Here is an 18,317-nt window from a genome sequence, read left to right on the forward strand (position 1 = left end):
CCGCTTGGCAAGTAAGACAATAAATTCAAATACTTGATACAGCCCGCCGCCTTTTTCGCCCCAGTGTCTGCCGCCTATCCATCCATCTAACCCCAATTGGCAATAATGCCATGCACAATTAACGGGGCTGCCCCACACGACATGCACCCCAGTAGCGGGGCGCTAGAACATCGGCTTTTAACGATTTCTGTATGCCAAGTACGAAAGAACAGTCAGCGAGCCAAACTCGACGTTATTCTAATTCTAACTCCCATCAGCTGCTGTACATCGTGGGCGTCAATCTTGCCTAGTCCAATTCGCTATTGGCTGCTGCTTCAGAAGTGAGCGGGGCTACAATGCCGTGCATCGTGACATAGCGCTGCTGGATATTCGGAAACGATGCAATGCCTGTCATTCGGAATATCCCAGACGCCAAAAGGAGAGTCCGGACAGGCTGCCTCTCATGCCGGAAGCGAAGACGAAAATGTATGTTTCCTCTCTTTTTAAATCTTTTGTTACGTGTCTCATTAGATTATTGTCTCATTACTTTCCAATATATGGTGAATCTGGACTCTAAGCAGTTGCTGATTGGTTTCAGGTGATGAAGGCAAGCCCCAATGTGGGAGCTGCCAGGAGAGAAATGTCGTCTGTAAATACCCGGATCTTACCTTTGTCATAGGCCCCAAGCTTGGTGCCCAGGAAAAAGGAGGTTCCTCATCGGAGCAACCTGCCTCATCTTACTCCAATGTGAGGGTGAGTTAATCGGCTTGACTTATCATATCACCAAGCATGTTAAACGGCTACTTACAAGAGATGATGCAAGTTTGTGAACAACAATTCTTCATCAAAGGCTCCGATACAGTCGACTGAGGTCCAGGTATCTGCTCAAGATGAGGGGCTGTCATTGCATGTTGGAGAGTCGCGGCCTCTCCTCGGACCAGGAGATGAGAATATCTTGGACAGCTTCATCGGCAGCTCGAGCTCTCAGTCAAAAACGGCCTCTCCGTTCGCCGCCATTCATCTACCGCAGTCCGAATGGAAAGACTATTTTACGACTACTCATGCAGCTTCTGTTAAAAATGAAACTGCTACCCTGCTTCACTTTCAGTATAACCTCGCGCCGTGGATAGAAGCAGGCGACGTAGGATCTTCCTTTGGGACTGAAATCATGCTACTTGCACAGAAACGACGGTCAATCTTGTCTGCGATTTCGTCGGCTGCTTCTATCCAGCTAGCTAGGTCCAACTCGGCGTATGGAGGACCTGCAGTGCTTCAGCGGGATACCGACCCGTCTCTTGCCCTTGAAGAGCCAAGAGTAAGGCGGATTGGATTGGCGCTGCTGGCCCTGGGAGAAGTTTTCACTCTGAATCCTTCTCAATGGAGAAGGCTCTCCTTTTTCCAATCGGATGAGTCCACGAGAAATACCAACAGCTTTTCAGGGTTTGGAGAGCCGCTCGAGACCTTGTTGCGATTTCACTCTAGGATTGGTTAGTCTTCACCTTGATCCATGATTTGACATTATGTGAAGTCTTTTAGATTGGATATTTGACTAATATACTCTTGCTCAAAAGACCTTGCAGCGTCATTGTTGACAGATCAACCACCGCTGACGTCTTTGGGATTCGCCATGAATCACGATCCAGCGGATCGTACTCTTCCATTATCGACAAAGTCCATCTACAATGCCTGTCTTATTCAACTCGCCAGCTGTCTCCAACTACTCAATGGCAACAATAGTACCAATATTGCTTCTGCCTCACCACCTTTCTACATGTCGGCAACTCAAGAACCAATGTCCCCAACTGCAGGCTCATACTTCTCGTCGAAATGGTCCTCTCTATGGTCAAATTGCCAGCAGTGGTACCACAGCCGCCCGGTCGAAATGCAGCCTATCCTGGAAATACGCAGCGTTGAAGCTGGCCAAATCGACGCTGACAACGATTCCTCGTTTCCGATACCCGTCTACACTAGCTCAATTGCGCTGCAGTGTAATATTGTCTATCACATATCATCCCGCCTCCTTCTTTTACGCAAACCCCGGCTTCTGCGACTATCTAGCCGCCAGCGTCATCTGTCTTCGCTGAGCTGGCATGCTCAACAAATCGCCGGAACCGCAACGCGCAATGATTTCGCGGAGCAGTGGGATCCTATTCTCATCGCGGGGCTGCTGTGGATTGCTAGAGACATGACGCATCCGTCGCAGCAGGAGTCGCTCATATCATGCTTCCGCCAGATATCATCCAGCACGGGGATCAAACTGGATGAAGAAATCCAGGCCCTGAGAGCGAGATGGAACAGTTCTCAAGCGAGAGGCTATCAACTCTCTGGTTGACAGTATATAGCACCCGTCGGCTTGCGTCGACTCAACTACACAGTCGCTACTCTAACCTTTTCTGTTCGACAAATTTATGGAAATGCTGCTACGATCCAATCCCCCTCCTTTCTCGCCCCATTCTTTGAAACAATTATTCATAATACTACGAACCTTTCTAATACAATTATATAACAACACTGTCCCCTGCTTTATACGGAACATAATGGCCACGGCCAATCGGCTATTACCCCACACACTAAACCTCGGCCCGCCCGCCGCATCGGTTTCAGCTCATCTCACCCGCCCAATTAATTTCTGACAAGATACAGAAGTATATCAGACCTGCCATCAATCTCTAAGATTCACAGAGGCGCTGCCATCAATACTGCAATCATGGCAGCAGCGGCTTCAGCCCCTCCTTTGAAAGGAGTCAAAGTCTTGGAGTTTGCCGGTCTTGCTCCTGGTAAGCACATCTTTTCATCTTCTCACCACCATTTCGCCTCATTAGACAATTCGCCAATTACATGAACGTCGCTCGTCGCGCTCTCATCTTGACAATTATCTACATCCCATCTACATTCAATTTTATATTCATCTTAATAACTTTCATCAGGTCCCTTTGCTGGCCTCATACTCGCCGATGCCGGAGCTTCAGTTCTCCGCGTCGATAGACCTCCATCCAATGCCGAAGGCGCGGTGCCAACCCCCGATATGCTTGCCCGTCATAAATCATCCATCATCGTTGACTTAAAGAACTCTCGCGGTGTGGCCCTCATCAAGCGCCTCACGAAGCATATCGACGTTCTCATCGACCCATTCCGGCCCGGCGTATTGGAGAAACTAGGCCTTGGTCCAGATGAGCTGCTCGCCATCAACCCGCGCCTCATATATGGCCGCATGACGGGGTTCCGCCGCGATGGCAGGTACGCCGACATGGCTGGCCACGACATCAACTATCTAGCGGCATCCGGTGTCCTCGCCCTTCTCGGGAGGCAGGGCGAGAAGCCGTTCCCCCCATGGAACATCCTGGCCGACTTTGCAGGCGGAGGCGCCATGCTCGCCCAGGGCGTGCTCCTCGCCATCATATCACGGCACTCATCCGGAAAGGGCCAGGTCGTCGAAGCAAACATGGTAGATGGCAGCTCCTATCTCGCGTCATTCCCTCGCATGTCCCTCAAAACGCCTTTGGGCAATAACCCGCGAGGCAACAACATTCTCGACGGAGGCTGTCCCTGGTACGACACATACGAGACCTCCGACGGCGAATACATGTCTGTCGGCGCTCTAGAGCCCCAATTCTTTCAAGCCCTCATCAAGGGCCTCGGCTTACATGGTCAGGGCTGGGAGTCTAAGCGCCACGATTCTTCCTCCTGGCCTCGCCTACGCACGCTCTTCGCCGAGACGTTCAAGAGCAAGACTCGCACTGAGTGGGAGACTGTTTTCGATGGCACGGATGCGTGCTGTGTCCCTGTGCTGCATTACAAAGAGTTGGAGTCGCAGCCTGGCAGAGAAGGCGATCAGCGGCCGGCGGTGACGCTGCGGGACACGCCATGCTATTCAGCCGCTGATAGAGAAGGAGGAGGCTATGAGGGAGAGCCTTTGGTCGCCGGCCATGGAGGAGAGAATATCTTGAAGGAATGGGTTGGATGGGAGAATGGAGGCCAGTACGAGCTGGAGAACGGGGCGATGGTCTTGAAAGAAAGAGCAGGCGATTCCAAACTGTGACAACGGGCTTTGATATCACGTACACGTACATGGGCTTGCACACTCCATACTCCATCAATCACATAATGCGTAGGAACAATATCTTCTTCTTCTTTCTCTTTCTTTCTGTCTTTCTTATAGTCATCATTTAAGCAGCACAAAACGGAGGATAGCGAAACAACTGAATATATATAAATGAATTTCATGATTCTCCACGTCAAAGAAAAAGAAAATAGTTATTCTAATTTGTCATGCTATAAGCCTAAAAAAAGAGAATCCTTCCCCCAACATACCTAGCAGAAGCAGGCCTCTCTCTTCCCCAAGAGTCCAAAACCTAGACCCCCTCAAAAGAGCAGCCCTGCCTCTTCCAATAAAATACTCCGCTATCCGACGAGTGTAAAACCCTGATATTCCCCCCACGTTGCCGACACCCCAGCTCTCGTTCTCTTCTGGGCGGACTCATTACTCATTTACTCTAGCCTCCGGAAAACAGCCGATGGTATCGAAAAAGAAGAAAATAAAGGGGATTTTGGGAAAAGGGGGAGCGAGTTCATCGTGCGTCATGCATCTCATAAAGCCATAAGTCGCCCAATCATTCTAACATGTCAATCTAGAAATGCGTGTCTGGCCTTCTTCGTCTACTGCACTTGGCTGACAATCTCGCTGGCCTTGCCGAGAGACTCGACCATCTGCTGACACTCCTTCCGCCTGCGGATGGTGAAGTCGCTTTCTCTCAGCAAGTCGTCAATGCTATCGGTCTTGTACATGTTCTCCAGCAGTTCACGCTGCATGCCATCCTTTGTGAGCCTAGAAATGATCGGTTAATATCTCTTCTTGGTTTCATATTTCCATAGTAGGAGTCACATACTGAACAAGGTTGAACATGATGGCCTTGGGGACCATATCGGTCATGGTTCGCTTCACGATGTTGTAGTAAGACGAGATGAGCAATTCTATGCACAAGTTAGCGTTGGTAATTCCTTGAATTTGTATGGGCACAGCTTACTAATGACTTCAACCTCGATGACTTCGCGTTCTGACAGCGTGCCAGAAGCCTTGAGGCTGGGTGGCGGAGGCTCCATGGCGGCGGCCTTCTTCTTGTTCTTCGCCGCGAAGAAGCTTCCAAAGAACCCACCGTTTGAGCTTCCATCGGCCTCTGGGACAGTCGGGCTGCCCGCTCGGGCGGGTGTGGAAGCTGGCAGTGCCTTGCCTGTCTTCGGGTCGACCTGTACAGGCTTTGAGGGGTTATGACGCTCGTTGACAATCGCCATGGCCTAGATGCGCGCACGTCATGTTAGCATATGGATGGAAAATGGCAAAGGAAAGGGGGAACAGGGAAAATGCTGGTGTACATACGCGGTGACCGTTGAGGAAGTCAGGGTGAGCGGTGTTGATGTAGCACGCCTCCATGTTAACGAGGTCTCGGACGAGCTTGTTGGTTGGCTCCATGGCCTTCTTGAAGAAGGTAACGACGGTGCTGTGCATCTTCTCCTTGAGGGCGGGATATCGGCGGTACAACTGCTTGGAGAGCAACTGTGAGAGGATCCGCACCAGCTCATCATACACCAAAGACACACACTTCAGACTTGGGTCCTCCATTCGCTTGATCTGCTGCTTGACGATCAGCTCGAAAGCGGTGGTGCCGACAAACAACGCGGGAGAGGGACCCGACGAGTTGTACAGGTAGGTTCGGATGTCAAGGTCCTTGACGACATCAAAGGGATCGAGTGACTTGACTCCGTTGGAGTACAGCTCGTGGAAGACGAAGCTGATACGGGCACCACCAGACAGTTCGGTGCTGGAGAGCTCGGTGTTGTTACCGTCCAGAACGGTACGCCATTCGTTGGTGAACTCGGTGATGACGTTGAGGACAATGTTGGAGCTGTTGCCGAGCATAGATGGGCCAAGGCTCTCCAGCTCGGAGCTGTACTTTTGCAGAGAGCTGGAGATGCGCGCCTTGATGTCGGGTAGCGTCTGCTTAATGTGCATCATCAGGATGAGATTCAGTTTGCGGGCAAGGTAGGGGGTACCGCAGTAGGAGCTCTTGTTGCGGTACGCCGTGTGGTTCTCGAAATAGTTCTTTTCCGCCTCCAGAGCAGCGCCAATGGCCTTTTTGTTGTCAATGTCTCGCTGTCCTCGGTTGACGACAGGGACGTAGCCCAAGCGCAGCGGAATGATGCGGTTGGAAAGAATATCGATGACGTCGGTTCCCTCTTCCATCAAGTCGACCTTGGTGAGAACACCAATGGTGCGCTGACCTTCGGGGTCGACTTCTCGCGCCAGCTTCAGACCATCCGAGTTTGCCAAATCAATGTTGGCAGCGGTGACGGCCAGGACAATGGCGTTTGACTTGGAGATGTATTTGAGGACCATGTCTCGAATCTGGCGCTCAATATCGCGGGGCTGATCGCCAACGGGGACCTTGGTCAGACCAGGCAAGTCAACCAGTGTCAGGGTAAGGACATTTGGCGAGTAAATGCGCAAGTTGATGGGAGCTGGGGAGATTCCGGCATTTCGGCCAACCTTGGCTTCGGTTTCTCTAGAGATTTCATCCCTGATCTTTCCAAAGTCAAAGAACTTTTGGCCGGGCAAGTGGAGGAACTCGCCCCATTCGTCCGGGTTGGCGGCCTTGTCGGCGCCGGATTCGAGGTCCTCGTGGCTGATGCCGTTGGACTGGGCGGGGCGGTTGATGAGCTGGAGGACGAGAGGACGACGCGTGACGATACCATTACCTCGGGGAAGGCTACCGACAAACAATTAGCATGACGCCGTTTTTGGGACAGGGTCAAGATAGGGGGCTTCCAGATGGCAGGACTCACAAATCACGGCCGACAATGTTCTCTAGCACGGAACTCTTGCCGCTAGACTGACTGCCGACGACGGCGATCTGAGGAAGATCAATGGGGTTGTTGACTCCGACAGTTGCGAAAACATCCTGAAGCTTGTTGACGAGCCTAGAAGCAAGAAGAGCGAGTCAGTAACATGGCCCACGGGCGAGAGGGGCGTTGCGAGGCCAGCAGAAGCCGGAGCACCAGCAACGCAGTAACAGAAGCGGGAGCAGAAGAGGCTCACTGGATCAGAGCAGGGTCGGTGATGCCGCCCGGCTGGGCAAGCGAAGCGTTGGGCGTGCTCATGGTCGAGCGTGTGTCTTGTATGCGTTGATCGTCGAGATGTCGGGAGGAGAGGCGGAGTAGAGGCCCTGGTTGTAAGGGGGGAGGCTATCGCGAACAAAGTGGCGGGGTGTCTTTGTTGGATAAGCCGGGGAGACGATACGGTGAAGAGAGAAGAAAAGGAGATTCCAGCGCAGGTGTCGGCTTGCACAGAACTTGGCTCTCCCAAAAGGCGCTTGCAGCTATCCTGAAATCGCAGAAAATGGCGGAGAGCCGCTACCAGGCAGAGGGTTGGACAAGATGCGAGTTTATGGGTTTGGATGGATTAGGAGGGACTCGCAAGATGCAGAGCCCGACAAGGGAAGGCTAGGCGGGTTCGGGTGCGGTGCCCTGGCAGGGGAGTCCAGCCACATGTGGCGATGCAGCTGATAGGCCTGAGTAGAGGGTGAGAGATACGGAGTGCTGTGCTGTTACTGGTACTTGCAGTAGCGTGAGGCTGGTGTGTTGGGAGCGGCACATTTGCACATGTCCACTGCATTGCACTGGCACGGGCACAGCGACAGAAGGAAAAAAGTTAGCAGCCTAGCAGGGGCTAACGTCACTCGATGATGTGGACAAACAGTGAGGCGCCACATTGAAATCTGTGATTGACACCATCATGTCCTGGGCTTAGCAGAAAACCAATGGAAGTCAAATTAAATCACAGTATGGAGTATGAACTATGGCCAGAATAGAAAAGAAGGTGACAGAAAGAGGGCTCCCAGTCATACATAGTCACAGTCACACTCACTCACAGCCCGTTTGGGCACCAGCCAGCACCAGCCAATCGATGTAAGTCGAACGCGCGCATTTCATTTGCAAGACACATGGTCAGGTCAGGTCAGGTACCATTCCATTCATTTCACCGCGCCCGAATACCCACAAGGCTGGCTGACGACATGAACGGCTCTGTATCTGGCTTAGGATAAATTAAATCGAGGTGGGCGATTACGTCGTTTCGACTCACAGCGTTGAGCAGCAGCCTTGGCAATCCATACATGCAGTCCCTGCCAAAGGGCTACAACCTCGTCTTATAGTAGCCTTCTTTCACACTTCATTCAATGCAATGTACTCTCCCTCCTTGCTTTATTTTCAGTATTACACCTGGATTAAAACGGCAAACAAAGATTTGAGCACAAAGAAATCACCTCGGCACGGCATGTCTGCCTACCCAATATCTTAGTAGTAACAGCAACTATTCACACGACCTATTACCGACTAAAACAGTAAATCGTGAACAACCCCACAGAGACACCCAAGTGCTCATTAGGTACCAACGCATGATTCAGTCTTTAATGCGAACGAAGGGTACCAATCACTTGATATCAGGTATCTACTAACATGTTAGGTACTATTATGGCAGCTAGTGTCTGTATAGCTTAGAGATGTCTATCCAGGAGACGATAGTTCCCAGCCATACACTTCATGCTCTTCACCAACCCTCCCTTGCAGCCAGCATCGTTTCAAGTAGTCGTAGATGGCACATGCATCGGGGTCTCAAGCAGGGGAAACTGGATCGGGAGCCACTCAACAAGCACCGAATATGCAGCTTGGATACTTGCAGCCCAACCAGCGGTGGCTAGGTATGAAGCATGCAATCGGAAACATGGTGGGAGATTATCATCGGCGCCTAACAAGACCCTGAAGAGGAGCCAATGGCCAAGCACATGCAAGTACCTCTGATACGCCGTTGCACGGAGTACCCTGCATCTAGTAATTGAAAGTCATCTGTATTTGTAGTAGACGGTACTGTTATTGATCTTCAATAGACCCTTATTAGAATAAGTACCTGTATGTACCGACGTTTCTGAAACCATCAACGCAGTAATACGGGTATTTGCGGCCGGCGTCTGCTTGTATCATTGCCCACATAATCCATCTATCCTCTCCACTCCCTGCTTCACACTAAAACTAGCCGCTGTGTGATGCTACAGTATAGCACGCTTCGATGTTGTCCGTAACAGCGGCTTTCATCGTACTTATAGAAATTGATCTATTAAGCACCAGACATGTATGTAATATCCATGATGCTCTTAGTGAGGTTGATGACACCACCACCCGAGCACCAGCAAGCAGCTGTCAGAGAGAGAGTTGTGCCGTCACCCCGTAAAGACGCTTTGGTAGCGCGCTGTAGCTTGTCGCCACGGGCCGCTAATAGGGAGATACCGCATTACGCCTCCAGCTGCCACCTTGCACGCATGTAGCATCAAATCTTGTAAATTAATATCAATAATCAAATGAATGCGCGCACCGATGTAGCCCGAGTTCCATATCCGCAGGAGCAACATTCGGTACAGGGTTGGCCTGCTGCAGTGAGGAAATACCGAAATCGGGCGCTGTAGCTGCCACTGAAGTCGTGCTGAAATACGGCGCTCCCCAGCAGCTGCCCGCTTCAGCCACTGAGGCGTCACTTGCCCACTGAGCCGGATCCCATAACAGGCGCCATCCTCATCGGAACCTTAATCCTCCATGCAACAACTGCCTATCTGGACATCAACCCCTCTGACGACATTTTCCTCATCCCGCACGCTCCCACGACGACTCGTTCCGTCTGCTCGGCGCTTTTGCTGCGGCCTCACACGAGCATCTCAGCCTCGCATTTGCTTGTATCGTTGTCATCTTGGCGAGCCACGCTGTATGTGCTAGTCCCGCCCGAATCCCGTCACTTGCCAGCCACTCTCACAGCCCGGAGCTTCAAAGCCTAGATTCCCGACGTGCTCTAAGATTGAAGCTTGCCTTCGCCCTCTGGCCCTCAGCCAGTCTGCCAACAAGCTCCTCCCCAACATTCCGCGGCTGTCTGCCGCCCAGAGGTCGACGTGGACCAACTCTTGAACCCTCGTGCCCTCTCGGTTGACGTCTCCGACGGCCCAAGCTCTCCGCAAGCCTCTCGGAGCTCCTCTGATACGTCGTCTTCGGCACTCAACACTCTCTCTACCTCCGGCCCCATCGGCAGCTCTGCTAGAGCCCCGGCTACTGCTACGAATATAGCGTCTTCAAGTGCAAGCCGAGCTCCCTCGACTTTGCTCCAGCCCCCCTCTCAGATTCTAGGCCGACGAAGACGACTGTCCTCAGACTACCAGCCAGAAGGCGAGCCTCATAATACCCTTCCTGCTGCAGACGCTGGGTCTGCCGCTGCGGACGCAACTGCTGGGAGGCCGCTGAAGCGAAGGCGGCGCGGCGGCGCAGGCATAAACATGCTGTCCGACGGGGATATGGCCGGATCACCGAATGGGTCCGGCATCGCTCAATCCAACGGCTCCTTTACTACACCAACATCGCAGCGGGATGCGGCGTCTTCTATGGCAACCAACGGCAGCCGAAAGGCAGGTGTCGTGACAAACGGATCGTCAAATGGGGAGAGGCGCTCATCATCACAACCTACAACATACTTTGGACATAATCGAGAGGAAGTCACGCGAATATTGATCCAGGCTTTGACAGATATGGGCTATCAGGCGGCGGCTGACAACATCAGCCAGCAGAGCGGCTACAGTTTGGAGAGCCCCACGGTAGCAGCATTTCGATCGGCTGTGCTTGCCGGGTCGTGGGCAGAGGCCGAGGAGCTATTGAGAGGCGCGACAGTAGCAGATGAGACAAGCGAAGGGGGCAACGGTCTTGTTCTCACTTCTGGCTCCGACAAGGACGTCATGCGATTCTGGCTGCGGCAGCAAAAGTTCCTAGAGCTACTGGAACAGAAGGATACCACTCGAGCTTTAACGACGCTGCGGGGAGAGTTGACACCCCTGTATCACGATACGACCAAACTTCATTTCCTATCAAGCTTGTTAATGTGCCAGTCGACTGAAGATTTAATGCAAAAGGCCAGCTGGGATGGGGCACGTGGACAGTCTCGAAGAAAGCTGCTGTCTGAATTATCCAGTTGAGCCATCCCCAAACGCTCGCTACTAGCAATATTGACTCGTTTCGCTAACTCGTTGACTTATAGAACGCATTTCACCATCCGTAATGCTGCCGGAGAACCGTCTAGCAGTACTACTTGACCACGTCAAGCAGAGCCAGATTAATACGTGTCTCTACCATACGGCGGCATCGTCCCCTTCCCTGTATTCAGATCACCTTTGTGACCGACGAAACTTTCCCTCTGAATTTGCCCTGGAGTTGGGCGATCTTGGGGGAGAGGTCTGGTCTGTCCGATTTTCTCATGACGGTACACGTCTGGCCGCCTGTGGGAGCCGAGAGCATGTCAAAATATGGGATACACAAACCTTTGCCGTCACCCATGTTCTACCAAATCACGGAACCGAAGGTGTTGGAGACATTGCTTGGAGTCCCGACGACTCTATGATTATAACTTGCTCTTTTGATAAGTACGCTCGTCTGTGGGATACAAATGTAAGAAACCACCCAACAACCCAACCGCGAGTCAATATTGGATTTGACATCAACTGAAAGTTACTGACATCTGATATTTCTAGACTGGCACCTTGATCAAGACACTTAGAAAGTTTGCCGAGCCAGTGAGTGGCTGTGTATGGGCGTCGAACAGTAGATCATTTGTTTTGGGAAGCTTAGACAAGGTTCACGGCCTGTGCACCTTTAACGTGTACGACGACGATATTATCGAATGGAACAAAAAGCATCGAGTGCAGGACCTCTGCGGTTCCCCCGATGAGCGTCTGCTGGTGGCAGTGGATGATTTACAAAACATTCACGTCTACGACGCCACTACAAGAGAGCTGGAATACGACTTGGAGCTAAAAGCGAGGCCAACCTCTGTCAGTATCAGCCATGATTCCAAGCACCTACTAGTAAACAAACAGGACGGCGAGGCTCAGCTGATTGACCTTGCAACGAGAAATTCGGTCCACAAGTTTCTGGGCCACACGGGGGGCGAGTTCTTGATCCGCAGCGCATTCGGCGGTGCCAACGAGAGCTTCGTCATGAGTGGGAGCGAAGATGGCAACATCCTCATCTGGCACAAGAACATTGGAGCCGCTGTTGAACGGTTACAGGGCCATCAACCGCGATGCAACGCAGTAGTCTGGAACCCTGCAGATCCATGCATGCTGGCATCGTGTGGAGATGATGGCCGCATCAAAATGTAAGCACCAGCCGCCCACGCCCAAGAGTTACAGTATACTAACGGTAGAGTTGTAGCTGGACCAACAAGGCACGAAGCGTCGAGCTTCGAGCAAGGCATCTTCGAGGATCCAATGGATGGAGGAGCATGGGTGACGAGTCGTAGGCCGAGATACTGACCCAGGCGCTCAAGTATCGGTCTGGACTTAACCCGCCGTCTGGGCCTCTGGTGCTTAGGGCATTATTGGCGTTGTTAGCAGACGGGCAACCTTTGACACAACTAGCCTCCTCCCGTGCATGAAGTTGAGCAGCGGCAACCATCTGCGGCCTGAGTTTTAGATCCAACTGGTCCAAGAACAGATGGCATCTCTCAAACCTTTACCTGGCATCCAGAGTGAGACCATGACGGCAGGCCCTCGGTGAGATTTGCCCCGAACGAAAGTGGAGGAAGAAAATGGAGAGGAATGCATTGCTACCGCGAAATCGAAAGCGTGACTCTCCAGCATCAAGTGGGATCATGGTTTAGCCTTCAAGTTTCGCTTGCAGGCTCTTTGTTGTTCTTTTATGTATACTTTGCTCAAGTTTTTCTCTCCCCTTTCTCATATTAACCTTCTGAACTGTCTAATGGGAGGCGTTCAAAGAGGTAGCGGCGGATGTTACAAAGGGTTTTTTTCCTTCTCTTTTGATGCCATGGGCGGGTTTACAATTGTGTGTAGAAGTGTGTTTTGTTTACATGGGCATCAATCATTCAATAAACAACTCTCTACAACTTCATTGGCGCCACATGCTCCCATCATCATAAGTGACAGTTTGGTGCTTGATGCATGGCATATAAGTTGGCAGCACGATAGTCTGCGGAGAGAGAGCACAGCCATTGCATATTAATCCAAACAGTAGCAGGGTTCATTCACACTACCGTGTTTCACCTTGTCATCACTCTATTTGCTCGTGCGTGTTACAGGTGGCCAGCTACTCTGAGTTTAGTGTACAGTAAGTTGCATGGCCTGAAATCAGCGGAGCGTGTTTTGTTTCTTTGGATGTCGGTCATGACATGATGTGTGTCATGGCCTACAGTAAATGTCCCTTTCATCAAGCCACATTTTCCTCCCGTTGTTTCCGGATAAATCACAAAGGGGTACCGAATTTCTCGTATACAGCTCTAGGCGCAATGACAAAACAAGTAGCAACGACTAGCAGCAGTCCCCCAAAACAAAACAAACCGGCGTGGGTTGAAATGTAATCAAACACATGCAACTGTAAGTGCTAGCAGAGAACGAGAGAGTTAGGAAAAGGGAAGGGCACAGCACGAAATGGCGCGGTGTCGCGTGAGCACAAACCGCCAACCGGCAGAGTCGTGACATGTTCGGTATTCAGTTGGGATTAGCATCAGACGGGGGATGCCCTGGGCGGTTTGCCATGCATGCCCGCATGTACGGTATGATGCAGGTTAGTCAGTTCTCGCCGACTCATCAGTTATTACTCTTTTCTTTCTTTCTCGTGCTAGTGTTTAGCAGACGTTCATCTTTTAGCTTCAGATCTGGGGGTGTAGCAGATAGATTGAGGACTAATGCATTGCTGGGATGAGGCTGGTAGGTGGCAGTAATCCTCCGTGCTCGTGCTCCAGATGAATGAAGCACTTACAGAGTGCTAGCAACAATCCGCCATGGGCTGTTATAATTAGTAGACTGAGGTTTCGATTGGTAAGGTGAGGATGCTGCACCGTATGTGTCCGTGATGATTTCGTTCCTTGATCTCTGGCTCTTGGTGTGCACCAATCCAGGGTCCATGCCATTATTGATTTGATGCCAATACCCTGTCATGGAAAGACTACCGATAGCCAGCATTCGGTACCTATCGGGGACCTCGCTTCAACAGACCGTTGGATGGTAGTACTGACAGCAGCAAGAGGTAAGGTGGTACTATTAAAAGCACCAGCCGCTGCAACATCCAGGGCAAAAAGTCCATGCTCGTGCCAAATTCTCTTTGAGAAGGTTCTTTTTTACCCTGCCCTGGCGTGCTGCCGCGTAAGAAGCCGCAGGGAAACGAGGCGCCTGGGCTCTCGCAGCCTTCCTGGCATCTTACCCCTTTCTTCTTCAACAAGCCCAGGCATGTGTTGGCCGCTGATTCCTGAGACCTAGGATGTGATTCGCAGAGAGACAGCCAAGTACAGAGCTTTGATATCGGGACGCGGAAAGCGTCAAGGCTTGCCGATGCTCTGGTAGCTGCGCCTTTTTGACTCTGCTTTTTGGCGGCTTTCGCTAGAGCCTAGCCGACTTAACGAAATTAGACAAGGATCCTAGAATGCAACGAAATCGCAGAATATCCCCACATAATCTGGGGCATTCGCGAGGGGCACAGGAGCGAACTTTGTCGATTACACCACTAGCACTGGCAGCTCTGCGCCATCTGTCCCAATAATCGTAACGAAGTAACGACATTCAAAAAAGAGCTTAGCGGTGGGCCGTGAGACTGCACATGGCCATGCGAGTACCGAGCATCTTGGATGCCTAATATGGCCTAGAAGGACTATTGGAGTAACAGGTTAGCTGCGCAATAAGCAGAGTAAAGAAGCACCGTCTCTAAGCCGGCTATAACAAATCGCCTGTACGGAGTAGATGCTTACACGAATGGGCCAAGTAACTTCCGACCAGGCCGATCTATCGGTGTACATCCCCCTTTGTCCCTGAAGGCGAAATCAACGGCCAGCAGTACTGTAGCAGTGCAAGTAGGTAGTACTACCTGTATGCATTTGCATTTGGACCCATTGTCTCCTCTGCGGCTCGGCTTGGACTTGTACTCGGACTTGCATGTGGCATGTGGCCTGATCGCCTGCGCAAATTAAGAATCGACAACAGGGCAATTGGAAGCAGCCAGGTCAGCATCCGGAAGATTTTTCCGCTTGGTATCCAGAGCATCTTCCTGACATGCCGGGGGTTGATGCAACGCTTTGACTGTATGGAAGCATCCGTATTGCTGACATACATGTCTTCCATGTTGTCTTACACTGCACTCAGGAGGAGCAGTCATCCACCGAGTTGATTCACATGGCAGCAGAATTGTGCTGGATCTACTGCAGCGCAGATCCTCTATTTGGACATTTCTTCTCGGAGACAGACACAGATCGGCTCGGCGAGCCCGGGAGCAAGTAGGTAGTAGCAAGAGAAGCACAGATATGCTTGGCGAGGCTGTCCTCACTCCGCTTTGGCAGTACACGACAACCAGGAAACGAAAGAGGAGGTTTCACCAGCAACTCCATTCCCAGCAAAGGTCAGGCTGTCCTACCTGTCACATTATCTCATGAACCTATGACGGGTTACACAATGGATGTGCCTTTGTAAATCGAAGTGACGCAAGGTGGCGCCATATGCCAAGAATCTTGTTCTCTAGAGTAGTAGTATCGTGTAAATAGGGCTTTGCCGGCCGAGGAGAGGTAGAATGTTCAAGAGGCGGAGTCAATTCAGATGCTGCTCTGTAGTAGTAGTAAATACGGGTGCTCTGCATTACTACTGAGACTCTGTCGACCGTCCCGCTGTCCTTTAGGACAGGAAATGTGCAATTGCGGACCTTGATGCACCGATGATGTAGTTGGTGGTGAGAACAGTAATCAGTTGTCCCTGTATCATGTTTCCCTCTTCTCTGTAAGTCGGGATAAAGGGGGCTGCCTCGGCGGTATCGTAATTCCGCACATGGGCACAGCATGGGCCGCTGGATAAGCGTTTCCAAGGCTGTTCTATCACATACCAGCAAAAGGGAAGCTGTGATGCACGAGTATGCAAGGAGGCACAGTTCTTCATCTCGTTACGGGACCGACGAAAAGACGACCGGTGCTGACGGGTTTCGCACCGAACGTTGGATGGGGTGTACATCGGCGCCCGTTCGTCGTCTAAGATTTTGCGCAGCTCTGGGGCACACCCCAGTAATATTAACAAGACGGTAGCGGCACAAGGTAGGGTAACATCAGACGTCGCCCAAAGTTGGACGTTGGCCCGAAGATTCCAAGAGCACTGGCCATCTATGTGTCTGTACCCGGCCAATAAGCTAGAGTTTCAAACTGATCGTAGATCAAGATGGAGGCTAGCGATCACAGTCCTCTCCATCGATGAAGCTTTATTGGCTGCACCGACGCAGATGAATTCGACACCGATGTCACCTTGAGTCTTCCACCGAGGCCTAGCTTCGACAACAAAAGATCTTGGGGCAAGCGGCTAAAAGGCGGGCGCATCGAGCTCTTGACTGCGAGTGTTTACCGCCGGCGCCCCGAATGCTCCATCCAGATACAGACAGACGGTGTTTGTAAGTGGCACGGCTCCGTATGGGATGGGGGCACATGCCTTGACCGTCATATCGTCTGATGCTTGCCGCCGACTACGTAGCATTCCGTCCAAGAAGCTGCACCCGGAAAAGGAGAAACAGGATGCCATGAGTCGCCACCGTCGCGAGATGCAGCCGTGCATTAGTTGAACGGTCGATTTTGGCCAATGAGCAGATCTGTGCCTGACATGCAGGTACAGTACGGTACTCGCACCAGGAGTGTAGTACCAACACCCCGGCTTCCCCGAGTTTTTTCCTTTTCTCTTCTTCTTCTTTTCTTCTTTCTGTGTTGCCGGTGTTCCCTTGCCTTAGGGGTGATCCGAAACATCGGTAAGTGTGGCGCATATTCCTCATGTGACAATTTATTTTTTCTTTGGGAGGGAAGAAGAAGGACAAGAAGAATAGCATGAAGTTCCTTGTTGGTGGGGAGTCTCTACCGGGATTGTTCCATGCTATACCCAAATTTTCCAATGTTTTCTGCTACTTTTTCGGCGGATGACTAGCCAAGGCCTTTCGGCTCTGCATCTGTTCTTCAAAGTAGTGTGCCACCTTTGCCTTGTTTTGTACGAGTTTGCGGTATAGATGCCTCTTTTCATGGCATAGTGCGATGCTAGTAGTAGCATCGATTTGTATGCGAGTGCGTGTCCAAGCAGGTACTCGTATTGTCAATATTCCAGCCTCCATACAAAACATGCAGTACAGCATGGAGAGGCAGTGGAGAGGCGGGATCCATAATCGCCATCTCATAGTACCCGCTCCTGCATGCATCAGGTCAGCCTCGATTATTTCTTCTTTACTGGTGGAGGGCTTGATCGAAAAAGTATTCGTGCATGACAGTGTCCTGTGCTACTGAGCAGTACGATAATGCTTCATGAGTGCATCGATATGCGACGGACCACGTCGTGGCTGTGTGAGCATGCCAATATGATATCATGTATAGTCGTAATTCTCTCCTTCCTCGTACTTCGTACCCAGCAGGGTGATGTGATAACACTGGTAGAGAGCTGACTATTGCAATCTGGACTGAGTAAACTAACAAACGGCGGCGACGGCCTACTCCATTCTGGGTGTACCCGAACCGCTAGTAAATGTGATGGTCAAGACGGCTAATGACGGACGCAGCCATAGTCACGGCGATCAGGGCTCGTATGGCTGTAAATCCAAGCACTCGCGCCCAGTTGCACATGACGAGTAGCATTTTCTTTCGGCGCCGGGCGAATTCGAGGGAGGTTTGCGATGGTGTGGCTCATTTTGGTGTGTTGTGTTGCTGTGATGATACCACACAAGTAAGCCGTGGCTTTTCAGCAATGTTGTGCTGTTCCTGGCCCCTTGGCCGAGGCTGGCCCGTTTTGACGGCCAAGCGTCGAGGCGCTATTCCATAGACTTTGCTAGAAGAGAATTAAGGAGCCACTCCGCGCTCCCGTCGCCACCCCGACATGATACGGATGCTCATGGCCTGGCACTTACTGGCAGCCCCGGTCCTTGGCAGCAGAATCGACTGCAACGCATACTTTTGTTCCTGGATGTCGAGGCAGCTAAGCGTACGACTACTCGTACAAGCACATGCAGGCCTGCATCGGACAGTACAGTCAGTGCTAGGTAGGAGACTCAAGGAACATGGCCGTCTGCTCCTATTCCTGCCATTGACCTGTAACTGCAGTGCTGTCCGAGGGCAACTTACCGCTAATGGCCCAAGTGGATATGACAATGGAAGCCAATCTCACGCAGTCCCAGGCAGTGCATTCATTTGTCAAGCCTCGCAGCGTGTCTGACTCTCAGAGCTCAGAGCGAAATGGCTTGAAATCCGTTTGCGGGAGTCT

General features: G+C 51.6%; 4 protein-coding genes across 4 annotated transcripts; 3 read left to right on the forward strand and 1 right to left on the reverse strand.

The window, feature by feature from the left end:
* Positions 1-383: 383 nt before the first annotated feature.
* T069G_09587 (fungal zn(2)-Cys(6) binuclear cluster domain-containing protein) lies at positions 384-2,311 on the forward strand (the record flags this gene model as incomplete). Its single annotated transcript, XM_056176797.1, has 4 exons — positions 384-465; positions 578-732; positions 830-1,466; positions 1,551-2,311. The coding sequence occupies 4 exons, from the start codon at positions 384-386 to the stop codon at positions 2,309-2,311; spliced, it is 1,635 nt and encodes a 544-aa protein (XP_056025275.1).
* A 375-nt stretch (positions 2,312-2,686) lies between these two features.
* Positions 2,687-4,018, forward strand: T069G_09588 (coA-transferase family III domain-containing protein; the record flags this gene model as incomplete). Its single annotated transcript, XM_056176798.1, has 2 exons — positions 2,687-2,756; positions 2,907-4,018. The coding sequence occupies 2 exons, from the start codon at positions 2,687-2,689 to the stop codon at positions 4,016-4,018; spliced, it is 1,182 nt and encodes a 393-aa protein (XP_056025276.1).
* A 617-nt stretch (positions 4,019-4,635) lies between these two features.
* T069G_09589 (dynamin central region domain-containing protein) lies at positions 4,636-7,131 on the reverse strand (the record flags this gene model as incomplete). Its single annotated transcript, XM_056176799.1, has 6 exons — positions 4,636-4,804; positions 4,866-4,950; positions 5,004-5,271; positions 5,354-6,740; positions 6,817-6,951; positions 7,070-7,131. 6 exons carry the CDS (start codon positions 7,129-7,131, stop codon positions 4,636-4,638), a joined length of 2,106 nt encoding a protein of 701 aa, XP_056025277.1.
* Positions 7,132-9,383: 2,252 nt separating this feature from the next.
* Positions 9,384-12,352, forward strand: T069G_09590 (uncharacterized protein; the record flags this gene model as incomplete). The annotated part of the gene is made up of 6 exons (XM_056176800.1): positions 9,384-9,444; positions 9,586-9,781; positions 9,878-11,025; positions 11,093-11,499; positions 11,583-12,208; positions 12,265-12,352. The coding sequence occupies 6 exons, from the start codon at positions 9,384-9,386 to the stop codon at positions 12,350-12,352; spliced, it is 2,526 nt and encodes an 841-aa protein (XP_056025278.1).
* Between the last annotated feature and the right edge of the window lie 5,965 nt (positions 12,353-18,317).

This window comes from Trichoderma breve, chromosome 6, assembly GCF_028502605.1.
Source record: "Trichoderma breve strain T069 chromosome 6, whole genome shotgun sequence".
Taxonomy (NCBI): Eukaryota; Fungi; Ascomycota; class Sordariomycetes; order Hypocreales; family Hypocreaceae; genus Trichoderma; species Trichoderma breve.